This window comes from Chiloscyllium plagiosum, chromosome 23 (assembly GCF_004010195.1).
Source record: "Chiloscyllium plagiosum isolate BGI_BamShark_2017 chromosome 23, ASM401019v2, whole genome shotgun sequence".
NCBI lineage: Eukaryota > Metazoa > Chordata > Chondrichthyes > Orectolobiformes > Hemiscylliidae > Chiloscyllium > Chiloscyllium plagiosum.
In genome coordinates this window covers 1112779-1131123 of record NC_057732.1, presented here as the reverse complement: position 1 = coordinate 1131123, position 18345 = coordinate 1112779, and the positions used below count along the sequence as shown (strand labels likewise).

Genomic DNA, 18345 nt, shown 5'->3' with positions numbered 1-18345 from the left:
ACTGAAGTCCATATAGATCACATCTATGGCTCTGTCCTCATCAATCTTCTTTGTTACTTCTTCAAAAAACTCAATCAAGTTTGTGAGACATGATTTCCCACGCACAAAGCCATGTTGACTATCCCTAATCAGTCCTTGCCTTTCCAAATACATGTACATCCTGTCCCTCAGAATTCCCTCCAACAACTTGCCCACCACCTGGCTTGTCCTTACCACCCTTCTTAAACTGTGGCACCACGGTAGCCAACCTCCAGTCTTCTAGCACCTCTCTTGTGACTATTGATGATACAAACATCTCAGCAAGAGGCCCAGCAATCACTTCTCTAGCTTCCCACAGAGATCTAGGGTACACCTGATCAGGTTCTGGGGATTTATCCACGTTTATGCATTTCAAAACATCCAGCACTTCCTCCTCTGTAATATGGACATTTTTCAACGTGTCACCATCTATTTCCCTACAGTCTATACCTTCCATGTCCTTTTCCACAGTAAACGCTGATGCAAAATACTCGTTTAGTATGTCCCCCATTTTCTGCGGCTCCACTTAAAGGCCCCTTGCTGATCTTTGAGGGGCACTATTCTCTCGGCAAAAGTGAGGACTGCAGATGCTGGAAACCAGAGTTTAGATTAGAGTGGTGCTGGAAAAGCACAGCATGTCAGGCAGCATCCGAGGAACAGAAAAATCGACATTTCTCTCCCTAGTTACCCTTTTGTCCTTAATGTATTTGTAAAACCCTTTGGATTCTCCTTAATTCTATTTGCCAAAGCTATCTCATGTCCCCTTGTGGCCCTCCTGATTTCCTTCTTAAGTGTACTCCTCTTCCTTTATACTCTTCTAAGGATTCACTCGATCTATCCTGTCTATACCTGACATATGCTTCCTTCTTTTTCTTAACCAAACCCTCAATTTCTTTAGTCATTCAGCATTCCCTATACCTACCAGCCTTTCCTTTCACCCTGACAGGAATATACTTTCGCTGGATTCTTGTTATCTCATTTCTGAAGGCTTCCCGTTTTCAGCCGTCCCTTTAACTGCAAACATTTGCCTCCAATCAGCTTTTGAAAGTTTTTGCTTAATACCGTCAAAATTGGCCTTTCTCCAATTTAGAACTTCAACTTTTAGATCTGGTCTATCCTTTTCCAACACTATTTTAAATATAATGGAATTATAGTCGCTGACCCCAAAGTGCTCCCCCACTGACACCTCAGTCACCTGCCTTGCCTTATTTCCCAAGAGTAGGTCAAGTTTTGCACCTTCTCTAGTAGGTACATCCTAATGTTCTAGGTTCTATGTACCCCTCATTTTCCTACATTCTCAGGAATAAAGTCCTATCCTGGCCAAACTCTACTTATAACTCAAGCCTACTAGTCCTGGCAACATCCTCGTAAATCTTCTTTGCATTTTTTCCAGTTTAACTGTCTTTCCTATAACAGGGTGACCAAAACTGTACACAATACTCTGAATTGGCCTCACCAACAATGTATACAACTGTAAATAATGTCCAACTCCTGTACTCAATGCCTGAACCAATGAAGGCCAGAATGCTAAATACCTTCTTCACCACCCTGTCTACCTGTGACACTGCTTTCAACGAACTATGTACTTGTATTCCTAGGTCTCTCTGTTCCATAACACTCTTCAGGACCTTCCTATTTACTTATTTGTATTGAATTGAATTTGCCAATCCTCCGTTCCCTTCCCCATCTGTTGGAGATCCCTCTGTAATTTTTGATAGCCTTCCTCGCTATCAATGAGGTATAAAGATGTCCGTGTTGTAATCAACTCTACAAGAGTTCTATATATACTCATTGATACCCAGATGCAATGATTTTAATTTCCTGCAAGGTACAATATAGTTTCAATAAGTATTTTATACAATCACAGATTTAAGGTAAATCAATGAGCTGATTTTACAATGAACCTAGATACTGGCTGTTGAAAAGAATTCTCTGGAGTGATCCCTGTATCACCAGTCCAAGCACCTTAAGAAAAAAATCTTGCATTTGTATAGAACTTTCAAAATCTCAGAATGTCCCAATGCTCTTTCCAACCAACAAAATACTGTGGAAGTGTCTGCACTGTTTTAATGCAAAAAAATGCATCCATGTGCTTTTCAAGCCTTCATAATATGGATTAGTACAACACAGGACAGACCCTTCAATCCACCATATCTGTGCCTGATCATAATGGCATTCTAAAGTGATCTCATCTGCCTGCACATGATCCATATCCCTCTATTCCCTAACTGTTCAGATGTTTGACTAAAACCCTCTTAAACTTTGCTATTGTACCTGCTCTACTACCCCCCCCTGCAGCATGTTCCAGGCACCTACCTCCACCCATGTAAAATACTTCCCTTGCACATCTCCTGTGAACTTTCCACCTCCCATCTTAAACCTATACCCTCTAGTATTTGACAAATATTCAGATGTACAGATGCCAAAGCATACAAAAGCCACGGGAGAAATGCTGGAAAATGGGATTAGAATTGCTAGATGATTGCTTAGACCAGTACAATCCAGATTAGGTGATTGCTTAGGTGATTGCTTAGAACAGTACAATCCAGATGGGCTGAAGGGCCTTTTCCTGTGCTGTGCAGACTTCTGTGACTTTGTGACCCAAGCTCCTGCAAAGAGTGATGAAAAGATATCTAGATTTCTGTTTTTCTTCAGATATATTAAAAACCAGATTTCCATTGGTATGCTAGTGCCCCATATCAGTCACATTCCAGCTGTATTGTATGGCTGTTGGATTTGCACTTCTGGGGGGGGGACGCTGCAGATATTTATTCATTTACAGGGCAAATCATTTTTGTTGAAATCTTTGCCATGCAGAAAATAAAGAGATGTACCAAGCAGCAAAATCAGGAACTACTTTCCATGTCGCTCTGAGGTAGAGATTTTGTTGTTAAATGTTTTGTTGGAGAGGTGACAGTATCCTGCTGATATTTCTCAAAGCTGCAGTAGGGAGGGACATTAGTGAGTGCTATGTTTCTTTACGGACAGTGTTTGGTCGTGGTGGCTGGCAATTGTAATGCTGAGCTTCAGGTGATTTATTTTCACCTGCTTTGCCTCGTTGTGTGCTCCCTAATTAAATGCGATTTGTGGATATCTTAATGCAGCTCACACACCCTGCCCAATCACCACCTCTTTGAGTACCTTAGCTTAATCACAATTGAAATAGCCCTGTGTGATAGAGCTAGCTAATTGTCCATTAATGTTTAACATTTCTGTGATGTGTCTTTAATTCAGTAGACTCGTTTCTGAATTTGTTTTGGTGGGCAGGCAAGTTAGGGAGGTGGCTAATATTTCAAGTGGTCCTCTGAATGGACACAGCAGTGGGTCTATTTGTGAAATGTTATGTAAATTGCATACTTCACACAGCGAGTAATTAGGGTTTCGAATGCTCTGCCTGGAACTGTGGTGGAGGGGGGTACAATTGAGACATTCAGGAGGGCCATTAGATGATTACTTGGATAGAAATAACATGCAGGGTAGAGGAGAAAAGGCAGGAGTGTACATTCTGATTGTGCGAGCATCCAAGGTGCAACTCTGGCAGTGAGTTCCAGAATCAGAATTCATTGCTGCGATTGGTGCGCCAACGCCAATAGCCATCCACAGAACGTCAGAGTGACTGCGCACAGCCACTTACAGGGAACGCTGATTGGGCACGAGGTAATGGTTTAATAAGCCAGTCGGCATGACGGACTGAATGGCCTTCCTTCTGCACCTAACACAGCATGGGTCAGCACAGTGGCTGAGTGGTTAACACTGCTGCCTCATAGCGCCAGGGACCTGAGTTTGATTTCGCCCTCGGGTGACTGTCTGTGTGGAGTTTGCACATTCTTCCTGTGTTTGTGTGGATTTCCAGTTTCTTCCCAGAGTCCAAAGATGTGCAGGTGAGGTGGATTGGCCATGTTAAATTGCCCATGGCATTCAGGGATGTGCAGTCTAGCTGCGTTAACCATGGGAAATGCTGGGTTTCAGGGATGGGGAGGCAGTCTAGGTGGGATGCTCTTTGAAGGATCAGTGTGGACTTAATGGGCCGAGTGGCTTCCACACTTTAGGGATTCTATGAATAATTATGTAAATCTAAAGCTGAAGGCACCATTTCTAATTTAATAATAACACTGACTAACCTAATAATGTCATGATACTTGGAAATAATGTATTTTCTGTAACTCTGATGTGTGATAAAAAAATCTTCAAAGTTCTCTATTCCTGAGTCTGTTTAACTCTGTGAAATGTATAGAAGCCTCAGTTGGAGGGATCCCAGGTCATATTCACACCAACTGTTGATGATGTGATCGAAGGATTAAATCGCATCGTGGACCTTTTAGTCACCAGTGTCCAGCAGATACCGAGAATTGAACACCAGCTCTTTCAGGTAGTTATCGGCTGCACTGCTTATTTTCACATGCCTCTCAGTAACTGCTATTTTCCTGTCTATGTATCCAATTTTCTCCCATTCATTCTAATGTACAGTATAAGCTGATCCTGCCTTAGAGTTCTCTGGGCTGTGTATGACTCAATTAACTGTGTTCAGGTCGAAACTGTGTCACTGAATGTTGGGAAGATGGTGGGCAATCACACCTGAGACCCAAGCTTCCCTCATCTGGTTTTGGGACAAACAGGTCCTTGGGGTGTTCGGGACTGGGAGCCCTGGATGATTTTCTGTGCACAGGGCAACAGTGGGGAACTGTGATTATCTCTGCCTTAGAACAGTGAACACGTAGGCAGACCCAGTCAAGACATTTTCCACAACGTTATCAATTCTTTCCCCAAGTGTTATACCTCACGGAGGCAGGGTGCTGGAGTTGAGTCGGTATTCAGTCTTGAACTCTCCTTTGATGGGATATTGATTGCAGTCAAGGTTTTGATGTAGGTGTTGAGGCCAGCCCTTACTTGGCATATTGACATTGACATGGGTGCCTTGACTAAATCAAGGCAACTGACATGGTAAGGAACAGCCGGCTGCAAAATGGCGTCAGTAATTGGAGGGCCAAGTCTCACAGCAACTTTGTAAAAAATTCCCAACATAAAACAGGCAGTTTGGGCACAACTTAGTGCGAGTGTGTATCTCTGTGTGTTTGTATGTGCATGAGTGAGAATGTGTGTGGCTGGATGTGTGCATGGAAGTGTGTGTCTGTGTTTCTCTGCGTGTGTGCCTCTGTCCAAATGTGTGTGTGTGCTTGTATACGTGTCTGTATTTGTAAGTGTATCTGTCCGGGTACATGTGTGTTTGTGTCTGAGTGCATGTATATGTGTATGTCAGTATGTGTGCGTGGATACGTGTCTCTGTGTTGATGTGCGTGTGTATCTGAGTGTGCGTATGTCTGTCTATCTGCATGTGAATGCGTGAGTGCGGGTTTCTGTGTGTGTATGTATGTGTTTCCCTGTCTGTGTGTGTTTGAATATCTGTGTGTGCATACATGTCTGTATGTATGGAGTGTGTATTTGTGTGTGTGTTTGGGGGGATGGTCGGTAGAGTGGGTGGTGGGGAGGCTCCACGCCCATTCCCCATATTCCCAGCACTGGGCAGATCTATCTGCTCCCTGTTGCACTGGGAAACTGGAGGGCAATTGGAACATTCCAGTTTCACATCAGAAGCAAAATACCATGGATGCTAAAGATCTGAAATAAAAACTGAAACTGCTAGAAAGCCCTAGCAAGTCTGGCAGCATCTGTAGTGAGAGAAAGAAAAGCTAAAATTTCACATCTATCATGAGAAGTGGAAGAGAGGTGGACAAGTGATGGCTTTTATGCTGCTGACGAAGTGAAGAGGGGCAGGAATAAGAGTGGGTTAGGGTCAGGATTAGGGTTAGAGTTAGATTTCAGATGAGAGTTAGAGTTAAGATTCGAGCCAGCATTAGGGTCAGAGTTATGGCTAGGGTTAGGATCAGGGTTGAGGTTAGGGTCAGGGTGAGGGTTAGGGTTGGGGTCTTGGTTCGAGTTAGGGTCAGGGTTAGGGTTAGGTTCAGGGTTATAGAACATAGAACAGTATAGCATACTACAGGCTGTCAATGCTACCTTTTATCCTACTGTAAAATCAAGCTAACCAACATATCCTTCATTTTGCTATCATCAATGTGCCTATCCAAGAGGCGCTTAAATGTCCCCAATAGTGCGGTGAGGAAGGCATATGGCGTACTGGCTTTTATTGGTAGAGGAATTGAGTTCCGGAGTCCTGAGGTCATGATGCAGTTGTATAACTGGTGCGGCCGCATCTGGAATATTGTGTGCAGTTTTGGTCGCCATACTATAGGAAGGATGTGGAGGCACTGGAACGGGTGCAGAGGAGGTTTACCAGGATGTTGCCTGGTATGGAAGGAAGATCGTATGAGGAAAGACTGAGACACTTGGGGCTGTTTTCATTAGAGAAAAGAAGGTTTAGGGGTGACTTGATTGAGGTGTACAAGATGATTAGGGGGTTAGATAGGGTTGACAATGTGAACCTTTTCCCGCGTATGGAGTCGGGTATTACAAGGGGGCATAGCTGTAAATTAAGGGGGGGTAGATATAGGACTGAAGTTAGGGGTAGGTTCTTCACTCAGCGAGTCGTAAGTTCATGGAATGCCCTGCCAGTAGCAGTGGTGGACTCTCCCTCTTTATGGGCATTTAAGCGGGCATTGGATAGGTATATGGAGGATAGTGGGTTAGTATAGGTTAGGTGGGCTTGGATCGGCGCAACATCGAGGGCCAAAGGGCCTGTACTGCGCTGTATTCTTCTATGTTCTATGTTCTAATGTACCTGACTGTGCTGTCAGTGCATTCCATGCACCCACCACTCTCTGATATTTCCCCTATACCTTCCTCAAATCACCTTAAAATTATGCCCCTCATGATAAATATTTCTGCCCTGGGAAAAAGTCTCTGGCTATCTACACTATCTATGTCTCTCATCATCTTGTACACCTCTATCAAGTCACCTCTCATCCTTCTTTGCTCCAATGGGAAAAGCCGTAGCTCCTTCAACATTTCTTCATAAGACGTGCCCTCCAGTCCGGGCAGCATCCTGGTAAATCTCCTCTGCACCTTCCCTAAAACTTCCACATCCTTCCTATACTGAGGCAACCACAAATGAACACAATATTCCAAGTGTGGTCTAACCAGGGCTTTATAGAGATGCAGCATAACCTTGTGGCTCTTAAATTCAATTTCTTGCTAATGAAAGCCAACACACCATATGCCTTCTTAACAACCCTATCTACAAGAGTGCCATGATGACCCAATGGTTAGCACTGCTGCTTCACAGCGCTAGGGACTTGGGTTTGATTCCAACCTCGGGCGACCGTCTCTGTGGAGTTTGTACAGTTCTCTCCGTGTCTGCATGGGTTTCCTCCCACAGTTCAAAGATGTACAGGTTAGATGAATTAGCCATGCTAAATTGCCCGTAGTGTTCCGGGATGTGTAAATTACATGCATTAGTCATGGGAAATGTAAGGTAATAGGATAGGGGAATGGGCCTGGGTGGAATATTTTTCGGAGGATCTGTGTGGACATGTTGGGCCAAATGGGCTGTTTCCACTCTGTAGGGATTCTATGAACTAGGTAACTTTGAGGGATCTATGGATGTGGACCCCAAGATCCCTCTGTTCCTCCACACTGCCAAAAATCCTGCCTTTAGCCCTGTATTCTGCATTCAACTTTGACCTTTCAAAATGAATCACTTCACACTTTTCCAGGTTGAACTCCATCTGCCACTTCTCAGCCCAGTTCTGCATCCTGTCAATGTCCCGTTGCAACCTACCACACCACCGACCTTCATGTCATCGGCAGTCTTACTAACCCACCCTTCCACTTCCTTATCCAATTCATTTATAAAAGTCGCAAAGAGCAGAGGTTTCAGAACAGATCCCTGCGGAATACCACTGGTCACTGAGCTCCAGGCTGAATACTTTCCATTTACCATTTTCATTTCTTCTATGGGCCAGCCAATTCTGTATCCAGACAACCAAATCCCTGTATCCCATACCTCCTTATTTTCTGGATCAGCCTACCTTGAGGAACCTTATTGACCACCTCGCTAAAATCCACATACACCACATCCACTGCTCTACCTTCATCAATGTATCCTTTCACATCCTCAAATAACTCAACAAGGCTTGTGAGGCATGACCTGCCCTTCACAAAGCCATGCTAACTATTTCTACTCAAACTATTTCCAACTAATCATAAATCCTTTCTCTCAGAATCCTTGCCAATAATCTGCCCACCATTGGCATAAGACTGAATGGTCTGTAATTCCCAGAGTTATCCCTATTCCCTTTCTTGAACAAGGGAATAACATTTGCCACCCTCCATAATATTTGCCACTTTATAGTCAGGGTTAGCGTCAGGATTAGGTTCAGAGTCAGGGTTAGGGTCAGGTGTAGTGTCATGGTTAGGGGTTAAGATTAGTAGGTTAGGGAGATTAGAGATCAAAGGTGCCCCAGAACAAAAAGTAAAGGTTGTGGATAAGGGATAAAAGCATACGTCCAGGGCAAGTGTGAAGAGCAGACGAAATGTCAGTTTTGACTGAAAACAAAATGCAGACGGGCACTTGGGTAAAAGAGAAGAGTGTTCATGCTCTGAAGTTTTTGATGAACTGAACTTTCAATCCTGATGAGATGCTGCACCTCCAGGTAATGTGGAGCTGATCTGGAACACTGCAGTAGGCCCAGGATAGAAACACCAGCATGACAGCAAGATGGCTTATTGAAATGGCAAGTAACTGGGATGTCAGGGTCATGTTTGTGGACTGATTGGATGTGTTTCCCAAAATTATCTGCTTCCTGGGATGAGCAGACCCCAGGCCGCTTTGGATAAAACATCTAACTTCAGTGATATTCTTAGGAGGCTGGCCTCCAAACCAATGTCATCACTTTCAAGCCCCACCCTCACCTCTTCTTGACATCAGCGCTAGCATTCAACCTAATGGGGTTGATGTTAACCCATTCAATAGCCACTCACTTAAAGAATTCAGCTTTTCTATCTGTCTGTGTGATACTGTCAGTTGGCTATAAATCCGTATTAGTGTTCCAAATTCCAACTAAAACAAAGATGACCTCACCTCAAATTCTTTTTTTTTTTAGCTTTTCTGCACAGATTCATGAAAAAACAACAAAAAGAAGAGACTTTGTGTCTGAATGCTGTTTATTTTGGTGTTTCCAGTCAATGGGTAAAGTTGGCATCACTGGCTTGTCTATTTGTCCTGCAGGCTGTAGCTAACCTGGAGATCAAATATATCAGCTCAGTTCGAAATGAAGAGGAGATGGTCCTGAGTGCAAAAGCCACACTTCAGACTGTTGTTACAAACAACAGTCATGGTCCACTCAGGTAAGAGTGCATTAACAACAATCACATTACGATTTGGGATCGTATACTAGTCCTGGCAGATGTGGGGAGTGTGACACGTTTGGGAGGAACAAGTGAGTTTTTCTCTGGGCTGTTCAAGGTTGGAAGGCAGGTGGGTGAACTCATAAATTCATCCAGGTTTTTTAGACAGCACTTTCCAAGCTTACGACCACTTTCATTGAGAAGGATAAGGTCAGCAGATACATGGGAACACCACCATCTGCAAGTTCTCATTCAAGTCACTCACCATCCTAACTTATAGTCACAGAGTCATACAGCATGGAAATATACCCTTCGGTCCAACAACCCACACCAACCAGGTTCCAAAGTAAATTAGTCTCTGCCTGCATTTGCTCACATCCCTTGAAACCTTTCCTATTCATGTATTTATCCAATGTCTTTTAAATGCTTTCCCTGCATCCACCACTTCCTCTGTCAGTTCATTCCACACTCTCTGTTTAAAAGAATTGCCCCATGTAACCTTGTTAAAACGTTCTCCTTTCACCTTAAAAATATGCCCCATAGTTTTGAACTCCTCCAACCCTAAGGTTGCTATTCACCTTATCTCTGCTCCACATAATTTTATAAACCTCTTTCAGGTCACCCCTCAACCACCTATGCTCCAGTGGAAGAATTCCCAGCCTCTCCAGCCTTTCTTTATAACTCAAACTCTCCACTCCAGGTAACAGCCTAGTAAATCTTTTCAGAACCATCTCTAATTTAATAATATTCTTCCTATAGCAGGGCAACCAGAAATGCACACAGTATTCCAGAAGAGGCCAAGGCAATGTCCTGTACAACCTCATTTTGGAAATATATCTGTGTTCCTTCAAAATCCTGGAAATTCCCATTTTAACGTCACTGTGGGTCTCTCTACAGCACATGGACTGCAGTGGTTCAAGAGGGCAGCTCACCACCACCTTCTCAAGGGCAACTAGGGATAGGCAATAAATGCTGCCCAGATAGTGATGCCCACTTTCCACAAATGAATAAGAAAAAAACAGGGAACCATGCCATCAGCGTACCCACCATCTGCCCATCTGCTCCCACTCTCACAGCTACTTTACAAGTGGGGTCAGAATGGAGAGTTATCAGGTCCATATACACCACATCAACCGCTTTACCTTCATCCACCTGTTTTGTCACCTACTTGAAGAACTCAATAAGGTTAGTTAGGCATGGCCTACCCTTCACAAAACTGTGTTGATTGGCCCTAAATAAATTATTCATTTCCAGATGATTATAAATCCTATCTCTTATAACCTTTTCCAACACCTGACCCACAACCAAAGGAAGGCTCCTGGGCCTATAATTACCAGGGTTGTTCCAACTCCCCTTCTTAAACATTTGCTATTCTCCAGTCTTCTGGCACTACTCCTGTCAACAATGATGACATAAAAGTCAAAGGCAAAGGTTTTGCACTCTCCTCCCTCGTTTCCCAAAGAATCCAAGGATAAATCCCATTTGGCCCAGGGGTCTTATCTATTTTCAGATCTTCCAAAATTGCTAAAACCTCCTCCTTGTCAATCATAATCCCATCTAATCCAGGAGCCTGTATCTCCATATTCTACTAATATTGCTCTTTTCCAATATGAATGTGAATATCATGCAGTAAGTATAACAGTGAGAATATTGATACTCACTGTGGGGCAACAGGCCCCTCTGAAGAGTAACCCACCCAGACACATTCCCCTACCCTACATTTCCCCTGACTAGTGCACCTACTCTACACAAGACCAATTCATCTAACCTGCATATCTTTAGACTGTGGGAGGAAACCGGAGCACCCGGAGGAAACTCACACAGGCACAGGGAGAATGTGTAAACTCAGATAGTCATCCAAGGCTAGATTCGAACCCCGGTCCCTGGCATTGTGAGATAGCAGTACTAACCATGAACCACCATGCTGCCCTCAAATGCCTCCATCATGGTTGACTCAGTAGTTAGCACTGCTGAGTCACAGCGCCAGGGATCTGGGTTCGATTCCACCCTCGGGCAACTGTCTGTGTGGAGTTTGCACATTCTCTCCGTGTCTGCGTGGGTTTCCTCCCACAGTCCAAAAATGTGCATGCTAGGTGGTTTAGCCATGGAAGATGCAGGGTTACAGGGAGAAGGTCAGATCTGGGTGGGATGCTCTTTGAATAGCCGCTGAGGGCTTGATGAGCCAAACAGCCTTCTTCCATACTGTAGGGATTCTGATGATTATCAAAAATTTGCGATTTCAAACTCATGCAAATGTATAGTCCCTACATACAAACTAAACTCACCACAAAATGTTCAGACTTTGTCCAGGTTGAGAAGGTGATGACCTAGTGGTATGATTGCAAAAATATTAATCCAGAGACCCAGAAAATTCCCTGGGTGCCTGGTTTCAAATCTCATGATGCCAGGATTAACAACTTAATGATGATTATGAAACCATTGTTGATTTTTATAAAACTCACTGATGTCATTACCTGGTCTGGCCTACATGTGCCCTCCAGACCTACAGCAATGTAGTTGACTCTAACCAGTCATCTGGGCAATTAGGGATGGGCAATAATGCTGGACTAGCCAGCAACATCCACATCCCAGGAATGAATTAAATAAAAGTTCGGTCTAAATGGATTTTTAAAGATGTGATAAATATTAGTTGCAAACTGAACACTTTGTCCCTGTAAGTTTTCTTTTATGTGGAGGTATGTTTTTTCAGATGTTAATGATTGTCAAAGATTTTGAAAGATTAGAAATTTATGAATTAGGATCTTTTAATTAATTTTGTGCCTTTAAATGTAGTTTTTCAATACACCACTGCCAACCTGACCCTTACACCTTCATCATTTCCTTTATTTAGATTTAAAACTCTAACTTTGGATTCGACCATAAAACTATAAGAAACAGGAACAGGCATAGGCCATTCTGCCCCTCGAGTCTGCTGTGCTATGCAGTAGGATCATGGCTGATCTGATATTCCTGCTCTTCTCCTACAACTCTCATTCCTTAACTTATCAATAATCTATCGATCTCAGCCTTAAATATAAACAAGGGCTTTGCACTCACAGCTCTCTGAGGCAAAGAGTTCCAAAGACTCACAACCCTCTGAAAGAAGAAATTTCTCCTCATCTTAGTCTTAAACTGAGCCCTTCTATTCTGTGACAATGCCATCTGGAACTAGACTGTCCCATGAGGGGAAACATGCTCTTAGCATTTATCCTGTTAAGCCCCTTAAGAATCATATATCTCTTAATGAAATTACCTCGGATTTTTCTAAACTCCAGTAAGTAGAGTCCCAACTTGTTGAACCTTTGCTCATAAGGCAATCCTTCCATACCAGATCAAACAAAGCACTGCAGATGCTGACAGGCTATAAAGCCTTCAGAACTCTCACTCCTGGCTGCAGAGAGAGTTCCCCTAACTATATTATTGTAGCTTGGAGGGGAACTTGAAGGTGATGGTGCTCCCATGTATCTGCTACTTTTGTCCTTCTACATGGAAGTCGTTGTGGGTTTGCAAAGTGCAGTGTGAGGAGCTGCTGTGAGTTACTGTAATACATCGTGAGGTTGGTACACATTACTGCTACTGAGCATTGGTGGTGGAGGACATGAATGTTTATGACTGTGTTCCATTCAAGCGGTCTGCTTTGTCCTGGATGGTGTCAAACTCCTTGAGTGTTGTTGCAGATAAAGTCAGCCAGGCAAGTGAAGAGTAGTCCATCACACTCCTGACTTGTACCTTGTGGACACGCTTTGGGGAGGCAGGTGGTGAGTTATTCACTGCTGTGTTCCTAGCCTCTGATCTGCTCTTGTAGTCACTTTGTTGATGTGCTGAGTCCAGTTGAGTTTCTGGTCAATGGTAACCCTCAAGATGTTAATGGTGAAAGATCCAGAGGTAGTAATGCTATTTAGTGTCCAAGGCCAATAGTTAGATTTTCTCTTTTTGGAGATGATCATTGCCTGACACTTCTTTGCCACAAATGTTACTTGACACTTGTCAGCCCAAACTTGGGTAGTGTTCAGATCTTGTAACATTCGAACATGAACTTCAATATCTGAAGAGTCACACATGCTGCTGAACTATACAATCATTAGTGAACATCCCAACTCCTGACCCTATAATTGAGGGAAGGTCATTGATGAAGCAACTGAAGATTGTTGAGCCTCAGACTCTACCCTGAGGAACTCCCGCAGAGATGTCCTGGAGCTGAGATGACTGACCTCCAACAACCAGGTATGGCTTCAACTGGTAGAGACTTTGCTCCCTGATGCCCATTGATTTCAATTTTGCTAGGCTCCTTGATGCCACATTTGATCGAATATGTTCTTGATTTTAGGGGTTGTCACTCTCATCTCTGGAATTCAACTCTTTTGTTCATGGTTGAACCAAGGCTGTAATGAGGTCAGGAGCTGAGTGACCCTGGTAAAACCCAAACTGGGCCTCACTGAGCAGGTTATTGCTGAGCAGGTGCTGCTTCATAGCAATGTTAATGACCCCTTCCATCATTTTCCTGATGATCAAGAAGAGACAGATGGGGTGGTAGTTGGCTGAGTTGGATTTACAGTCATACAGTCATTGGGATATACAGCACGGAAACAGACCTTTCACTTCAACTCATCCATACTGACCAGATATTCAAAACCAATCTGGTTTCATTTGCCAGCACTAGGTCAATATCTCTCCAAATCCTTCTTATTCATCTAACCATCCAGATGTCTTTTAAATGTTGTAATTGTAACAGCCTCCACCACTTCCTCTGGCAGTTCATCTCCATACATACACCATCCTTTGCGTGAAAAAAATGCCCCTTAGGTCCCTTTTAAATCTTTCCCCTCTCATCTTAAAGCTATGCCCTCTAGTTCTGGACCTTGTGTATTTACCATATCCATACCCCTCATGATTTTATAAAACTCTGTAAGGTCACCCCTCAGCCTCTGATGCTCCAGGAAAAACAGCCCCAGCCTATTCAGCCTCTCCTTATTACTCAAACCCTCCAACCCTAGCAACATCTTTGTAAATCTTTTCGGAACCCTTTCAAGTTTCACAACATCCTTCCAGTAGGAGGGACACCAAAATTGCACACAATATTCCAAAAGTAGTCTAGCCAATATCAGCTACAAGATGACCTCCCAACTCCTGTACTCAATGCTCTGACCAATAAAGGAAAGCATACCAAACGCCTTCTCCACTATCCTATCTACCTGAAACTCCACTTTCAAGGAGCTATGAACCTATACTCCAAGGCCTCTTTGTTCAGCAACACTCCCCAGGACCTTACCATTAAGGGTATAAGTCCTGCCTGGTTTGCCTTTCCAAAATGCAGCACCTCTCATTTGAAATCCATTTGTCACTCCTCAGCCTATTGGCCCCTTTGATCAAGATCCTCTGAGGTAACCTTCTTGATCATTCACTACACCTCTAATTTTGGTACCATTTGCAAACTTACTAACTATACCTCCTATGTTCACATCTGGCGGTGTGGCCTCTGAGCATCTGTAGAAATTTCTGAAACTGGAGGTAAGGGCCACAGTTGGTGTGCCAATGCTGATTGCCAGTGCACAGAAACCTGCAATAGCTGCACATGCAGCCGTGCAGCTTAGAACAAACCTTTACGTACAAGGACACTCCTGGACAATTTTCCACAATGTCAGGTAGATACCAGTGTTGTAACTGTATGGAATAGCATGGCTATGGGAGCGACAGGTTCTGGAGCACAAGTCTTCATTACTCCTGACAGAATGTTGTCAGGGCCCATAGCCTTTGCATTATCCAGTGCTTCCCACTGTTTCTTGACATTATCTAGAGTGAATTGAGTTGGCTGAAGTCTGGTATCTGTAATGCTCCCTCTAAGCTGCACAGCTGGTCTTTCAGCCATTACATTGGTAGAGGGATTGAGTTTCAGAGACATGAGGTCATGTTGCAGCTGTACAATCAGGAGTATTGTGTACAGCAATTATTATTAGAAATTAATGTGAATTCTTGATTCTGAAAACCCCTTTGTCTCACTTTTGATAGATACTGCTCAATATATGAACCATACAAATGCTTATTGTCCCTGGAAACAGAAAATAAGATTGAAGCTACAATCAAGAAAGAGTTCAACCTGAGAATATATACCAATGAGATTGAGAAGCTTCGAACAATGGCTTTGGAACTCGCCTCTCTCCCAGTCCGTGTCCCATTGAATTTGCTGCTTCTCGATGTCTCCGAGTTAAATCAGGTAAATGTGTTAGTTGTTTTGACAGTCTTGTGGTAGTTTTGTTCGAGACAAAAAAACTGCAGATGCTGGTATCCAAGGTAGACAAGCAGGAGGCTGGGAGAACACAGCAAGGCAGGCAGCATCAGGAGGGAGAGGAACACAGCAAGGCAGGCAGCATCAGGAGGGAGAGGAACACAGCAAGGCAGACAGCATCAGGAGGGAGAGGAACACAGCAAGGCAGACAGCATCAGGAGGGAGAGGAACACAGCAAGGCAGACAGCATCAGGAGGGAGAGGAACACAGCAAGGCAGACAGCATCAGGAGGGAGAGGAACACAGCAAGGCAGACAGCATCAGGAGGGAGAGGAACACAGCAAGGCAGACAGCATCAGGAGGGAGAGGAACACAGCAAGGCAGACAGCATCAGGAGGGAGAGGAACACAGCAAGGCAGACAGCATCAGGAGGGAGAGGAACACAGCAAGGCAGACAGCATCAGGAGGGAGAGGAACACAGCAAGGCAGACAGCATCAGGAGGGAGAGGAACACAGCAAGGCAGACAGCATCAGGAGGGAGAGGAACACAGCAAGGCAGACAGCATCAGGAGGGAGAGGAACACAGCAAGGCAGACAGCATCAGGAGGGAGAGGAACACAGCAAGGCAGACAGCATCAGGAGGGAGAGGAACACAGCAAGGCAGACAGCATCAGGAGGGAGAGGAACACAGCAAGGCAGACAGCATCAGGAGGGAGAGGAACACAGCAAGGCAGACAGCATCAGGAGGGAGAGGAACACAGCAAGGCAGACAGCATCAGGAGGGAGAGGAACACAGCAAGGCAGACAGCATCAGGAGGGAGAGGAACACAGCAAGGCAGACAGCATCAGGAGGGAGAGGAACACAGCAAGGCAGACAGCATCAGGAGGGAGAGGAACACAGCAAGGCAGACAGCATCAGGAGGGAGAGGAACACAGCAAGGCAGACAGCATCAGGAGGGAGAGGAACACAGCAAGGCAGACAGCATCAGGAGGGAGAGGAACACAGCAAGGCAGACAGCATCAGGAGGGAGAGGAACACAGCAAGGCAGACAGCATCAGGAGGGAGAGGAACACAGCAAGGCAGACAGCATCAGGAGGGAGAGGAACACAGCAAGGCAGACAGCATCAGGAGGGAGAGGAACACAGCAAGGCAGACAGCATCAGGAGGGAGAGGAACACAGCAAGGCAGACAGCATCAGGAGGGAGAGGAACACAGCAAGGCAGACAGCATCAGGAGGGAGAGGAACACAGCAAGGCAGACAGCATCAGGAGGGAGAGGAACACAGCAAGGCAGACAGCATCAGGAGGGAGAGGAACACAGCAAGGCAGACAGCATCAGGAGGGAGAGGAACACAGCAAGGCAGACAGCATCAGGAGGGAGAGGAACACAGCAAGGCAGACAGCATCAGGAGGGAGAGGAACACAGCAAGGCAGACAGCATCAGGAGGGAGAGGAACACAGCAAGGCAGGCAGCATCAGGAGGGAGAGGGACACAGCAAGGCAGGCAGCATCAGGAGGGAGAGGAACACAGCAAGGCAGGCAGTATCAGGAGGGAGAGGAACACAGCAAGGCAGGCAGCATTAGGAGGGAGAGGAACACAGCAAGGTAGGCAGCATCAGGAGGGAGAGGAACACAGCAAGGTAGGCAGTATCAGGAGGTGAAGAAGGGTCACATCCGAAACGTCGACTTCTCCACCTACTGATGCTGCCTGCCTTGCTGTGTTCTCCCAGCCTCCTGCTTATCTACTTTGTGGAAGTTATGTGGCAGAGTGAGGCCGTGGTCCTGTATTTCTACTGGGATTCTCCCAATCCTCTAATGGGCTTTTCCTCTCAGGAGTATCCAATCTCATCCTGGGATATTCTGAGTGCATTCATACAATCAACATTGTTAGCATTGGTCATTCTGATGAACCTTTGAGTTGGGAAATTGATGCTGTCCCTACAGCGGGAAAGCTAACAGCCGGGATATTTTAGGCTTATTCACCATTTGTTGTGGGGAAATTATGAGAATCTGTTAATTGGGACAGAACAACTCAACATTTGGACAAATGTGAAATGATCAGAGAATGCAGATTTGTAAAAGAGTGAGCTATACCTGATGATTCTGATTGGATTTTTAGAGATGATTTACATAGTCAAGAAGGGAGGGTCATGGATGGTAGTTATAGAGCTTCCTAGAGTGTGTTCCAAATGGTTTCACAATACACAATACACAATAAACAAAATAGAGTTAATACACAACAGAGAGTTAACACACAACAGAGTTAACACATAACAGAGATGTAATGATAGTAATGAGGCCTCCCCTTCCTGGACCTCTCCATCTCCATTAATGATGACCGACTTGACACTGACATTTTTTACAAACCCACCGACTCCCACAACTACCTGGATTACACCTCTTCCCACCCTACCTCTTGCAAAAATGCCATCCCGTATTCCCAATTCCTCCGCCTCCGCCATATCTGCTCCCAGGAGGACCAGTTCTACCCCAGAACACAACAGATGGCCTCCTTCTTTAGAGACCGCAATTTCCCTTCCCACGTAGTTAAAGATGCCCTCCAACGCATCTCATCTACATCCCGCACCTCCGCCCTCAGACCCAACCCCTCCAACCGCAACAAGGACAGAACGCCCCTGGTGCACACCTTCCACCCTACCAACCTTCGCATAAACCAAATCATCCGCCGACATTTCCGCCACCTCCAAACAGACCCCACCACCAGGGATATATTCCCCTCCCCACCCCTCTCCGCCTTCCGCAAAGAACGTTCCCTCCGTGACTACCTGGTCAGGTCCACACCCC

The 18345-nt window shown here is 44.9% G+C and overlaps 1 protein-coding gene across 1 annotated transcript in view; it reads left to right on the top strand.

The window, feature by feature from the left end:
• Positions 1–18345, top strand: part of LOC122561437 (dynein axonemal heavy chain 3-like) — a 466282-nt gene that overhangs the window by 83264 nt on the left and 364673 nt on the right. Inside the window, exons 8-10 of the mRNA XM_043713180.1 lie at positions 4253–4387; positions 9200–9318; positions 15325–15529. Of these exons, the coding sequence (XP_043569115.1) occupies positions 4253–4387; positions 9200–9318; positions 15325–15529 (459 nt within the window). The remainder of the gene's footprint in view (positions 1–4252; positions 4388–9199; positions 9319–15324; positions 15530–18345) is intronic.